Below are 13961 nucleotides of genomic sequence, written 5' to 3'. Positions count from 1 at the left end.
GCCAACATAGAAGACTGCTCATTCAGTCGCGAATCAACACGGTCCATAAATTCCACCAACCTCGACTCAAGACCATTAAACACACTCACAGCCGACGCACTAGGGACACCAGCTGCAGGAGGACTATTTTTCTCCCGAAAAATCAGAGTTGGTCCACAAACCTCGAGACCCATAAGTTTAAGTAATTTGTCACTCATACGGTCTCGCGGTTCAACACCGTAACTATCAGCACTAACAACACCCTTAACCTCCAACATCCGAGACACCCACATACCATACGGAATATCACAAGTTGTCGAGAATTTTAAGTCAGTAACAATGGTCGACATTTGATGAATCCGATGAAAAACCAACAGTGGTAAGTTTACTTTTTCTCCTTCTAACCAAGATTTCAGAGCAATAATTTCATAACTAGCCAATTTATCCCGTCCACCCCGACGCGGAACTACGGTATTCCAAAGAAAATTTAACAGAAATTTTACCTTTGGTGTAAACGGAGCAGCTAACACCGCACTAGTATCATCAGCCGACTCGTCAAAATACCGTTTCAAAGCAATCTTGGCACCCTTACTAAACCCGTTCCAGTCAGCACCTGGAACAATCTCCAAACCACCAATCGGAACCTGAAATTCCTTCGCAAACTCCGCACAGGTAACCGAAATAGCCTGACCGTTCACAACAGCTCGCAACACCCCATCTTGGAACGAAACAGAAGCAAAAAATTGTGTAACTTCAATAGGATAAACAGTACCTTGAAACTCAGCAATAAAATTCCAACCTTGAAATTGTAGGAAATCGGTAAAGAATCGCAGACCATCTTTGTCTGAGTACCAACCGTTAGGATAAAACCGACCCGCGTGAATATGGTATTTATGAACTCGAAGAGCTAATTCGCGTTCTTGCTGAGTGAGTCGCAGCTTATCAATACCAGTCCTAGTCGCGGTATCCATCACTTCCTTAAACATCAATCGTTGAGAACCGCTTTCCTTCACAACCTCGTCTACAATCGCCACCCTATCCCCCTTAGTATCCTCAATATCAACCTCAATCAGTTTACCCAAATTGCGCTTTCGGTGCCGGTTACCATTCTTGCTTGATTGACCACCGTCTGGGACAAATTGGGTGGGTAATTTAGTCGTTCGTTTGGGAGGTTGGGTAGTAGGCGGTATGGTTGGTCGAGTAGCAGTGGACGACGGATTGGTTGCTGGGTTCGGGTTTAAGGATTTGGGTCGTTTAGCAGGAGAAGACATGGTGAAGATTATATTTGATTTTACAGAGAAAAGTTGGTAAGGATGAACGAATTTGGGGAAAATAATGGGTTAAATAGGAATGATAATGTGTGTTTGAATAGGAATAGAAAAGGAATGGCAAGAGTTTTAGCAGGGAAATAATTGTAGTAGTAGAATAGGATAAGCATAGGAAAACAGTAGTAGCTGAGTAGATATAGGAAAATTAAGAGTAGTAGCCGAGTAGGTAATTAATTGTCAGGCAAATAGTTGAAGTAGGTTAGAGTATTAAATTGGATTTAAGGTAGTGATAGGATAAAAGTAAAAGTAGGAATAGGTCGGGTGTTTTGTACGAAACAAAACTAAGAAAAAATATAGGTAGTAGTCTAGGAATTGACCACTCATAATTTCATCTCATAAGATAAAATTTACATAAAGTTAATCAATTTCTATTTGAGTAGGTGTAGTATTTGTGAGTTTGGGTGAAATATTATATGATGGAGAAAATTGGTTACGACATAATATAATGTAATTAATTTGCAAAGCAATTAACATATCAATCAATCTCACAATATAATATGCACTTTATCAAAGTTAATATTTAGCAGCGGAAATACGGACACAGTCATACAATCTCGTCTTAACTAGTCAGTCATAGAGGAAAATAAATATTTTTGATGGTTTTAGGTGCCACCGATTAAACCAATTTCCAATCGTAATGTCTCAAAACGTTCTCTAGCTAAATGCTTAGTTAAAATATCGGCCCATTGTTTCTCAGTACTACAAAATTCAAGTCTTATATTCCCCTTTTCAACATGGTCGCGTAAAAAATGGTGTCTAATTTCTATATGTTTGGTACGGGAATGTTGGGCTGGATTTTTTGAAATAATGATAGCGCTAGTATTATCACAATGAATTGGAATACAGTCAAAAGTAACACCGTAATCATGTAATTGTTGCTTAAGCCATAAAAGTTGAGAACATACCAATGCGGCGGCAATATATTCACTCTCTGCGGTGGATAATGCTACCGAATTTTGCTTTTTAGAGGCCCAAGAAATAATACATGGTCCAACGAAAGTTGCTATACCGGATGTACTTTTTCTATCGATGAACACCCGCATAGTCTGATCCGAATAACCTTTTAGATCAAAGTTACGATCAATTGGGTACCAGAGGTACAATTTAGATGTACCAACTAAATACCTTAGAATCCTTTTTACCGCAGTCATATGTGATTCTGTAGGACATGACTGAAATCGTGCACAAATACATACGCTAAACATTATGTCAGGTCTACTCGCAGTTAAGTAAAGTAAGGAACCAATCATACCTCTATAAGTCGTTTCATCAACTGACTTACCTTCCTCGTCTTTAACTAACTTCGTGGTTGAAGCCATAGGAGTAGACATAGAACGTGCCTTTTCCATACCAAATTTCTTAAGCAATTCTTTGATATATTTTTCTTTGATGAATCATAATGCCCTCACTTGTTTGTTGAATTTGAAGTCCTAAAAAGAATTTTAATTCTCCCATCATGCTCATCTCAAATTCAGAGGTCATTAATTCTGAAAAATATACACAAAGTTTATTATTAGTTGATCCAAAAATAATATCATCAACGTAAATTTGAACAACTAATAAATCGAACCCTCAGATTTCAAAAATAAAGTTTTATCAACAGATCCTCTTTGAAAACCACTTTGAAGTAAAAATTTTGACAATCTGTCATACCAAGCTCTCGGAGCTTGTTTTAGACCATATAAAGCTTTGTCAAGTTTAAAAACGTGGTTTTGAAAATCTTTATTAAGGAATCCTTGGGGTTGCTCCACAAAGACTTCTTCTTCCAAATATCCGTTAAGAAAAGCAGTCTTAACATCCATTTGAAATAATTTAAGTCCTTTGTGAGCGGCAAAAGCTATTAACAATCGAATAGCTTCAAGTCGGGCCACGGGTGCGAAGGTCTCGTCATAATCGATCCCTTCTTGTTGATTGTATCCTTGAACAACCAATCTGGCTTTATTTCTAACAATCACCCCGGCATCATCCAACTTGTTTCTAAAAACCCATCTAGTACCAATTACTGATCGATCGCTTGGTCTAGGAACAAGATGCCAGACTTTGTTTCTTTCAAATTGATGTAATTCATCTTGCATAGCAATAATCCAATCAGAATCTGTTAAGGCAACTTTAATATTTGCAGGTTCAATAGTGGAAAGAAAAGAATGAAAAGCACAAAAATTATTAAGAGATCTGCGAGTTTGAATTCCCTTTCGTATATCTCCTAAGATAGCATCAGTAGTATGTGAACTTTGATGTTTCCATTTCTTAGGAATGAAAGGAGTATCCTCATCATTTGTTACCGAACTCCCTCCTTCTTCAAATGATATATTCTCAGGAATAACCTCTGAAGTTATAGCTTCTGGAGTTATAGTTCCAGATGCTATAACCTTGGTTGTTCCCCCTGAGTCTAATCCTGGGGTTATAATGGAGTCATCCATAACTTCAGACTCCATATTTTTATTTTGAGGTGAGATTATAGTATCATCAACTACAACTTCAACACCCTTTCCCTTTTTATTTGAAGAATTATTGATCTCATCATTTGTACCATCAATTTCTTTTTCTTCCTCACTAAGTTCAGGTGGATCATCACGTGATAACCTGAAATCTGGTTCTTCCTCATCTTCTTCTTCATCCTGCACAGGCTTATTAAAAGAGTCATGTTCATCAAAAATAACATGCACACTCTCTTCAATACATAAAGTTCTCTTGTTAAATACCTTATAAGCCTTGCTATGATTAGAATATCCAATAAAAATTGCTTCATCACTCCTTGGATCAAATTTGCTAAGTTTATTTTTACCATTGTTATGAACAAAACATTTACTACCAAAACAACGCAAGTGAGAGATGTTAGGTTTCCTACCCCTAAGCAATTCATATGGAGTTTTCTTTAAAATCGGTCTAATCATAGCTCGGTTATGTATATAACAAGATGTCTTGACCGCTTGACCCAAAAACTACGAGGTAAACCGCTACAAAGCAACATAGTACGTGCCATATCTTCTAAGGTTCTATTCATCCGTTCAACGACACCATTTTGTTGTGGAGTTCGTGGAGCCGAAAAATTATGTCCAACTCCATGAGCTCTACAATATTCTATAAAAGCATGATTATCAAATTCGGTGCCGTGATCGGTTCTAATAGAAATCAATTTATGATCAAATTTATTTTGGACAAGTTTCATTAAACAATCAAATTCATTAAAGGTTTCGTCTTTGGTGTTTAAGAAAATTGGCCAAACATACCTTGAATAATCATCAACCAAAACAAATACATACCTTGATCCTCCTCTACTTCTTACCTTCATTGGACCGCAAAGATCCATATGAACGAGCTCTAGAGGTCTATTAGTACTTACAATTCTTTTTGGTTTGAATGACGACCTTACATGCTTGCAGCGTGCACATGTCTCACATAATCTCTCTTTATCAAATTTAATTGAAGGAAGCCCATCAACTAGATTCCACCTTTTGAGCTTCTCCAAGATTGGTGAGCTTATGTGACCAAACCTCTTGTGCCAAAGGCAAGGATCATCGAGAGTTACCTTCATACAAGAAAGAGAATTAGTAGGTACAACATTTAAATCAACTATATAGACATTCCTACTACGATGACCTTCTAAGATAACACTACTAGTACCCTCAATTATTATACGACAAATATTAGCATGAAAGACAACTTTATTGCCTTTATCACATAATTGAGAAATACTAAGCAAGTTATGCTTAAGGCCTCGAACCAAATAAACATTGTCAATAGAATTAGAAGAAGAAACACCTATTTTACCGATACCAATTACCTTACCCTTTTTATTATCACCAAAGGTAACCTTACCTCCATCAAAAGGCTCAAGTGAAAGAAATTGACTAATATCACCTGTCATGTGTCTGGAGCAACCACTGTCGAGGTACCACTGATTGCTTTCTTTCACTATTACCTGTAAGAAAATTAGATTCGATTTTTAGGTACCCAAGCTAGGTTGGGTCCTTTAACATTAGTTACCCTAAAAACCTCATCTTTTCTAATCCAAATTTGTCTTATAATTTTCTTTTTGATGGGAGTATTGGATCGGCTAGTACTAGTATTTCTAGATTTGGGTTGTTTATCATTAGACCTAGAAGATTGACTCGATTTATCACTAGAAATATTATCTTGAGTTTTCTTCAAATTATTATAATTTGTTGGATGTATAAATCCACTATTACAACCCCATCTAAATTCATTATTTCTAATTTGTTCACGTTCCTTCTCTTTTAAAAAGTCATCTTCAATTAATCCAGATTCTCTAACAAATTTAATCCCTTCATTTAGATCAAGTTTACGCTTGACGCATGAATCTAGGATATGGCCGGTTTTACCGCAGTAAGTACATATTAAATACTCTGGTAAATCCACATATTTCCTTTTCCTAAAATCACGATCAGAGGGGCTAGATTTGCATTTTTCATGGTCTCTACGACTATAGCATTCATGTCCTAATCCCATTTTCATATTATTATCTGATTGCTGAGACAAGAAATTAAGAACTTTAGTGCTACCTTCCCATTTGTCATAAACCATTCTAGCATGTCTAAGTAAATCTTTTAAAGACTCTATTTCTTTTTGACATTCTTTATGATCATATTCTGACTCTCTAGGAACATTATCTTTTAGCAAATTCTCGCGAAAGTCAATAAATCTTTTGTTTAATATGTGCTTTTCAAGAGAATGTTGTTTCTTAATATTTATCAATTCAGACTTCAAATCATTCAATTCTTTGAGTGAGAAAATCGTTTTTCTCTTTTAGTTCGAAGTTATAGCTTCGTGAGCTATAACCTCGATTTTAAAAGGTTGTTTTTCTCTTTTAGATCGAAGTTATAGCATCATTAGCTATAACCTTAGATTCTAATAAAGCATTCTTCTCTTTTAGTTCTTTAGTTATAACATCATGAGCTATAACCTTAGATTCTAAAATAGCTTTTTGAGATTTAACTGATTCTAAGGTTATAGCTGATTCAGTTGTAACCTTAGAACTCAGCTTTTTAACCTTTGATTTTAAAACCTGATTTTCCTCAGCAATTTCAAGAATTTGTTCTTTTAAATCAATTAATTCAAGATTTTGTTCATGACACTGATCAAGAGTTTTCTCAAAATATTCGATGAGTGAATTTTTTGACAATCTCTTGACTTGCTTTTTAAGATGAATAAAACTTACCTCGTCGTCTTCTTCCTCAGAATCAGATTTTCCCATAAGACACATCTCAGCATGCTTGTGTCCTTTGTCATCTTCACTATCAGAGAATAGATCTAGGCTAAGATTGCTCAGGCACAGATTTGCCACTTCAGTATCATCTGGATCTTCATCATCTTCTGAATCCAGATCTCCCCAGCAAGATGCCATCATAACTTGTTTAAACTCATTCTTTGTTTTCTCTCTTTTAGCCTTATTTTTTATTTCTTTCCAGGTGGGGCAGTCTTTAATCATATGACCAGCTTCCCCACACTTAAAACAACCTCTATTTGAAAAGGATTGTTTCGACTCAGTAGACTTTTTGTTGAATGTTGGTTTAGTTTGTTTGTTTCTAAAAACAGATTTTCTGAAACGTCTAGCAAACAAAACCGTATCATCCTCAATGTCAGCATCTATATCGTTTGAAGCAGCTTGCAGAGCTATCCCTTTATCTTTACTTGATTCACTTGCACGCTTATTAAGAGTAAGTTCGTGCGCCATAAGTGAGCCAAGCAACTCCTGATAGGACAGTGAGGATAGATCCTTAGCTTCTTCAATCGCAGTAACCTTAGGTTGCCACTTTTCAGTTAAGCTCCTTAAGATTTTTCTGACAATATCCTCGGATTCAAATTTCCTACCAAGATTTCTAAGTTCATTGGTAATATTCGAAAACCGAGTAGACATGCTATTTATACTTTCATCCTTCTCCATAGAGAACAATTCATATTGTTGAATAAGCAAGTCTACTCTATGTTTTCTAACAAGAGATGTACCTTCATAGGCTAGTTCAAGACTATCCCATATTTCTTTAGCAGATGTACATGAAGAAAACCGATCAAATTCAGTTAGACTTATGCCATTTTGCAAAAGAGTCATAGCTTTTGAATTTTTCTCAGCTTTCTTGTAGTCTGCCTCAGTGTAGTCATCCTCGTTCTTTTCATGGGCAACGCCTTCACTAGAAAGTACCATAATTTTGTTAGGACCTTTTTGAACAATTTTCCAACATTCCCAATCATGACCCTTAATGTAATGAGTCATCATATTTTTCCAAAGACCGTAATTTTTTCCATCGAAAACAGGACACTTAAGATATTTGGAATCCATAATAAAAAGATATTTTAAAATAAAATAAAATAAAATAAAATAACAAACTAACAAAGATAGAAAGACGCCGGATCGGCCTCTTTTGATGTTAGGCAATCAAGAGCACGAGGCTCTGATACCAATTGAAGAGTCTATGGATCCCTGTGAAATACTCAAGAGGGGGGGTGAATTGAGTATCTACCACTTTTTCGACTTTGATCGAATTTATAAAAGTATGATATTTATAATTTGAATTTATGAATTAAATTCAAAATATAATTAGCACACGGAAAATAAAACAAGCGATAAATAAATTTGCACACCGGATTTTGAAGTGGTTCAGCTTCACACTCCGAAGCCTACGTCCACTATTCTCGATTAATTACTTTAGTACCTCTCCACGGATTACAAAATAATCAACCCCTTTTACAACTAACTATAGTTGTAATAATGAGTATCGCTAAACACTCGACTTCCTCTCGTTATAAAGAAAGTAATAAGAGTATCTCAAAGATTGTTCACACAATTGAACGAATAAGAGATAAATCTATGACCACTATTCTCCAAAACGATACTTGACAATTGTTGACTTGAGTAACACGACTTTTCAAAAGAAAACAAATTTTGCAATTAAAAACTCTTTAAAAGCAAAGACAAATTATGCTCACAAATTATGTATGTTGAAAAGTTAATTTTAATGTGTCCTATTACCTCCTATTTATACTAAATATAAATAGTGTATGACAACAACTAAACTTCTAAATAATTAAATCTTTTACTACAAAAGTTTTATCTTAAATCAAATTTTATCTTTTGTAAACACCAAATAATTAAATCTTTTACGTACAAAACTTTTATCTTAAATCAAATTTTATCTTTTGTAAAATCAAATAGTAATAAAAAAAGGTGTTGCCACTTACACATAAGTAGGTAGCTATGCACAAATAACAATAGGTTGTACTTGACTCAAAAGCTACTTGTGAACATCATTGGTCCACACGTGATATACACAAAGAAAGTCTAAGACTAACTCTATCACATAGGAACAATAAAAGATGGGACAAGGCTTGGTTAATTTGAATCAAAGACAAATTGTTAATTTGTAACGTAAGATAGGATACTAATATCCAAATTAATTACAAATTGTTCCAACTCATAAGTTGTTACAAATTAGAATTATCTTTTAGAATATAGTAAACTTATTTAAAATATAAAAGATAAGTTTGACCCCAAATAGAAAAAACATTTTTTAAATAATTAAAAACACATTAAATATTATTTGTAAAATATAAAATAAATTTTCTTTTAAAAAATGTCGTGTTACGTAGCCACCCTAAGTTATAGTACAATCGACTATAACTTAGAGTATGAGTGTATTAAGTTATAAACGTAATAATTATAACTTAAGACTAACTCAAAACAATTATTAAATATCGTAAAGGAGAGACGAACTAACTACTGACTAATCTTCCTTGAAAATTCTTCAGATGTAAGTTCCTTTCAATTTCTTGATCACGAACTCAAACCGCATTATCAAATCGTCATTTTGCAATTTGTAACCTCGTTAATCTATAAAGACTAAACAAACAATTACGTGCAAACTTATATAACAATTATTATATACTTGTCATCATCAAAACATAAAATGTATAAGACACGGTCCAACAGTTATAATAATGATAGTGGGAGTAGTGAAAGTAACTACGAATGTAGTGAAAGGAACAGTGGTATCAATGAGAAAAAGTATGAACAATTAAATTACCAATCGACTCAGGGAAATATTTTATTTATTTAAATATAAGCCGGATAAAATTATTGGAATAATGAATTTAACAGAAAAAAATAGAGAAATTAGTAAAAGAAACAATAGTAACCATGGGAGTAGTGAACGCAATGATATTAAGAAAAAATGTCGTGAAAATAATAATATTAATAGCATGGTAGTGAACGTGTCTCATAATTTGAAAATAAATTTTACATTTCATCATAATTACAAGATATGTCGTAGGAAAATATATTACAAATAGTAAACGTGTGAGTTAGACAACTCCAACATAGTTTATTTCATTGAAAATAAAGTTTAACGGTAATAGAGGTTGCTCGGGCGAAGCCGGGCACCAAACCTAGTATTTATTATAAAGGTATTCAACATGAATGCCAATGAAAATTGGAGAAAAATTCGAACCTTAGACCTTAGATATGGTAGTCAGTCTGACTACCAATACTCCATTGCTAGGATTGTGATAATTGTGTAAACTATTTTGATTTTATCCGTGTTCAATGGGGGTTCAATTGAACCCCATGAACCCCCATTGAAAATGCCCCTGACCACGGCACAATACGGTCCAAGCTGTTGAGAATAATCCCCTTATTACTAAGAGAATAAAAATTCTCTTAGTTTTCCCTCCAAAACGCATCTAACTAAATAAGGTAATAATAAAATTTTCTTTCATTACATTATTATCTTTTCAATGAATATATTCTTATAAATGAACTCTAATTTTTTAAATAAATTCATAATTATGATTTTTTCATTAAAATAAAATAAAATTGATATTAAACTATAAAGTATAAGTTGCTAAATTTTTCAGTAATGCAATAATTACTACTGTAGAGAATAACTTGACACATGTTTAATTACTATTAGCTTCGTGACAAAAAACATTAACTAAAAAAAATTCACAACTTCAATAAATTTTTTTTATTAGTTTTCTATTTCAACTTTTTGTTTCATATCAAAATACAATGGAGTGAACTGATAAATATTAATGAGGTACAAATTTAAAAAGTATAAATCCTCTTATATACTATACAACTTCTCTAAAGTTTTTCTCCCAAAGTGCTCAAACTTATATATGGAAACAAATTAGATTTTTATTTATTAAACTAATTTTCCATTTAAAATAATCTATATATAAAAACTGTATCTCCTATTATTAACTTCGTGACGAAAAAAGAATTTTTTTTAAAATAATTTGATGTAATTAAAATATTTTCATAAAAAACACAATTCATGGAATTATTCAATTCTTTTGATTAATTTTAATATTAGTTATTTTTTTATAAAAATTTGTGAGATATAAATCTAAAATCTATAACTAATACACTCAAAATTAAAAGGCCTATATTTACCGCGCATTTGCGCGGGATCTACACTAGTTAGGAACTAATTATTCCTGTCAAATATTGTTACTAATCTTGACTTATTCTTCCCTAAGTTAGCTCCTTATTCTTAGGATAATATCTTTTGTAAATTAGGTAACAAACTACTATAGTTGACCTACTACTCTTCTTGTATATATTGCTACTACGTATGATTGTAATTTATACAATTGAATATATTTCAATATACAACTTTACAGGGTATCAGGAGAAAGGTTCGATCTCCGTACCAAACCCTAACTCAACAAACAAACAAACTCGTGCTTCTCGACTCCCTAATCATGTCGGGCACCACCATTCCCAATCAAGTCGAGCCTAGAAAATCGCTCGTGCTTGTCAATGCTCACTCCATCGTCAAATTTTACTGATCAAACTACCAACAATGGTGACTTCAATTCGAGTTGCTTCTCCAAGGGTATGGTCTTTCCGTCTTCATCGATGGCAGTGTCGCACCACCACCTGAATTTCTTGAGGAAAAAGAAAAGGCTCCGGTTCCCAACCCGACGTTCAACACTTGGTTTCGGCAGGACAAGCTTCTTTTCAGTGTTGTGGCTAGCACTCTCACCTCACCCATTAGCCCCATCCTTAACTGTCTCACCACCACCAAAGCGGCGTGGGACGCCCTTGCATTCTCCTACGCTCACCCATCACGTGGTCACAACAAACAATTAAAACATAAACTCAAATATATTTCCAAATGCACTTTATCCATTACCGAATACATGAACAAGATCAAGGCGACTTTTGATGAATTAGCTCCCCTTGGCACCATGATTTCTCAGGAGGATGTCACTGACCATATCATTGACGGGTTGGACTCCTCGTATCAACCTGTCATTGATGCGGTCAATGCCCGTGACACTCCCACATCATTCCCTGAATTTCACGAAAAACTCATCTGTCGCGAACTCACCATTCAACAAACCGAGGCCAACTCCACATCTACCTTCTCTGCCATGGCTCATCCCACATATACCCGCACCTCATCTGCCCATCACTATGCCAATTCGCTCCACCACCAACACCACTAACCCCACCCTTGTCGTATCCTCTGTCAACCAAAATCCCAAAAATCCGTTTAGGGGTAAGTGTCAATGGTGTCATGTACAAGGCCACACTCTCTCATATTGCCCCGTATTTAAGGCCCTTTATCCTGAAATAGAGGCGGCAATCATTGACACGACCCAAAAAGATGACACAAACCCGACATGAAGTTAGCGGGTTAGGGTCAAGACGTTGTTGTAACACCCCCTCATACCAAGGTACCTTACGAAGGACTACCCTAGCATGAAAGGCTGTGTAATACTACGGTTTTACGAGTCTTTGGGTACTCTATCGAGTGGGGCTTACTCTATCGAGTAAGTATTGTTTTATGCGAAGCAGTAGTCTGCCTATAGGCTACTCGATCGAGTAAGATTGACACTCGATTGAGTAAGTGGCACTCGATCGAGTAAGTGCCTTACTCGATCGAGTAAGTGGATTTACGGGTGATATTTGACGGGTTTTGTTAATAATGCGGGAATGGTATATAAGGCTTTCGTCACTTTTCTCAAAACACTTTTACAATCTAAAAACCTTCAAGAGAAGATTTGGAGTTACGTTGAATCATCCTCGCCGCATTATTAGCAAATCCCGGAGCTAGAAGTGTCGGATTTCGTCATTCTTTATACCTTTGTGATCCTTGCGTCGAGGGTAAGCTTTACATATAACTTTTATATTGTTTTGTTAATATTGGTTAAACTCTAATTGGGTGATTTGGAGGTTTTGGGGGTTTTGGGTGATTTATGTGAATATGGTTGTGATGGTATGTATGTATGTGATAGGAGGAGGTTTCGTAGAGGAAAGATTCTGATTAGCTGCTAAGACCGTCTGTGGTGTTGCATTTCAGGTAGGGTTTCCCTACTCGTTATTAATTACATAATGTGTGGTGATTGTGCTGTAGTTAGTGATTGTTGGTTGATTCAGACGGTTGTGATTTCGTAATATTGATTGATTCAGACGGTTTTTGATTTTGTGTTGTGATTACTGTTTATCTATATGTGATCTTCGGGGTGCGTCCCTGGCTAAGTGAAGTCACTTGCGGGAGTGGCTTCACGCCCTTGAATCGCCTCCTGTATGTGGAACCCGCCACAGGAGGGATGTGCACATTAATGAACATGGGTTTATCGCTCGATGGAGATGAGCGGTGCTTAGGTGGGAACGGTTGCGGTCTCCCACTGGCGGCGAGGAGTACCTGTTGCGATGGGTACTCTGGCAGGGCTACACACTTTAGTGTGTAGTCAGTTATGTGGAGACTGGAGATGGAGACTCGGGATTGTCTGAGCTGTTTGTATGCTTGTTTCATTGTGGCTTCGTTTTATGTAATTAGTACTGAACCCGTTTAAATGTTTTAAAAACTGTGGTGATCCATTCGGAGGTGGTGAGCAGTTATTGAGCCGGTATGATATGACGCACATGGGATAGCTGGGATGAGTCATCACGTGGCTGCTAAAAGAGTCTTCCGCTGTGTCAGACGATGTCTTATAGTTGTGACAGTTTTGGCTAGTAGACATTTTTTGAGTACTTTGTATTTCAGTTTAACAGTTTTGGTTTGGACATGTAATCACTTAAACCGTATTTACTTTTAAAGTATGTTTCTTTAATGTCTTGTGATTATCATTGCCTCGGGTAACCGAGATGGTGACGTTTCCATACCTTAAGTGGTCCTGGTAAGACACTTGGAGTATGGGGGTGTCACAAAGTTGTATCAGAGCGACGATCTTGAAACCTGTAACCAATGAACCTAATGAATATAGGGAGTCAAATTAAAATGAACCCGGGTAGGAGTTGTAGGAGCTAATGCAAAGACTTGGGAGACGTCCTAAAGTCGCGAACTCGTCCTACAATTTTGAACCGGTCACCATGGGATATGAGTCGGGATCTCTATGTGTTTATTTTGTGAATTGTGTACCAATATAGTGATGTGTGGCATGAATCGGTGTGATTTTGTATGTTGTTGGTTGAAAGCATGTTGAATGATAATTGGTTTACCATGTTGGTTGGAATAGTTGGAAAAGTATGTGAGAATGATGAATGATGTGGTGGAAAAAGGAAGTAGTTCATATGTGATAATATGTGATGAATAATGATGTTGCATGTAGGATGAATGATTTATAATGTGTCTATACTAGTAACTTGTGATTAGGGGATGTGATATGATTTTACACAGTTTTGTT

General features: G+C 35.4%; 2 protein-coding genes across 2 annotated transcripts; both read right to left on the bottom strand.

Moving 5' to 3' along the window:
• Nucleotides 1-2063: 2063 nt before the first annotated feature.
• LOC141590157 (secreted RxLR effector protein 161-like) lies at nucleotides 2064-2656 on the bottom strand. Its single transcript, XM_074410766.1, has 2 exons — nucleotides 2213-2656; nucleotides 2064-2123 (listed from the first exon to the last, which is right to left on the bottom strand). Exons 1-2 carry the CDS (start codon nucleotides 2654-2656, stop codon nucleotides 2064-2066), a joined length of 504 nt encoding a protein of 167 aa, XP_074266867.1.
• A 207-nt stretch (nucleotides 2657-2863) lies between these two features.
• LOC141590156 (uncharacterized) lies at nucleotides 2864-7605 on the bottom strand. The gene is made up of 8 exons (XM_074410765.1): nucleotides 6786-7605; nucleotides 6487-6641; nucleotides 6232-6402; nucleotides 5295-6008; nucleotides 5092-5229; nucleotides 4538-4836; nucleotides 4010-4076; nucleotides 2864-3925 (listed from the first exon to the last, which is right to left on the bottom strand). The coding sequence occupies exons 1-8, from the start codon at nucleotides 7603-7605 to the stop codon at nucleotides 2864-2866; spliced, it is 3426 nt and encodes a 1141-aa protein (XP_074266866.1).
• Between the last annotated feature and the right edge of the window lie 6356 nt (nucleotides 7606-13961).

The sequence above is a fragment of the Silene latifolia genome, chromosome 7 (genome assembly GCF_048544455.1).
Source record: "Silene latifolia isolate original U9 population chromosome 7, ASM4854445v1, whole genome shotgun sequence".
Taxonomy (NCBI): domain Eukaryota; kingdom Viridiplantae; phylum Streptophyta; class Magnoliopsida; order Caryophyllales; family Caryophyllaceae; genus Silene; species Silene latifolia.
This window is presented reverse-complemented; position numbering and strand designations above follow the sequence as displayed.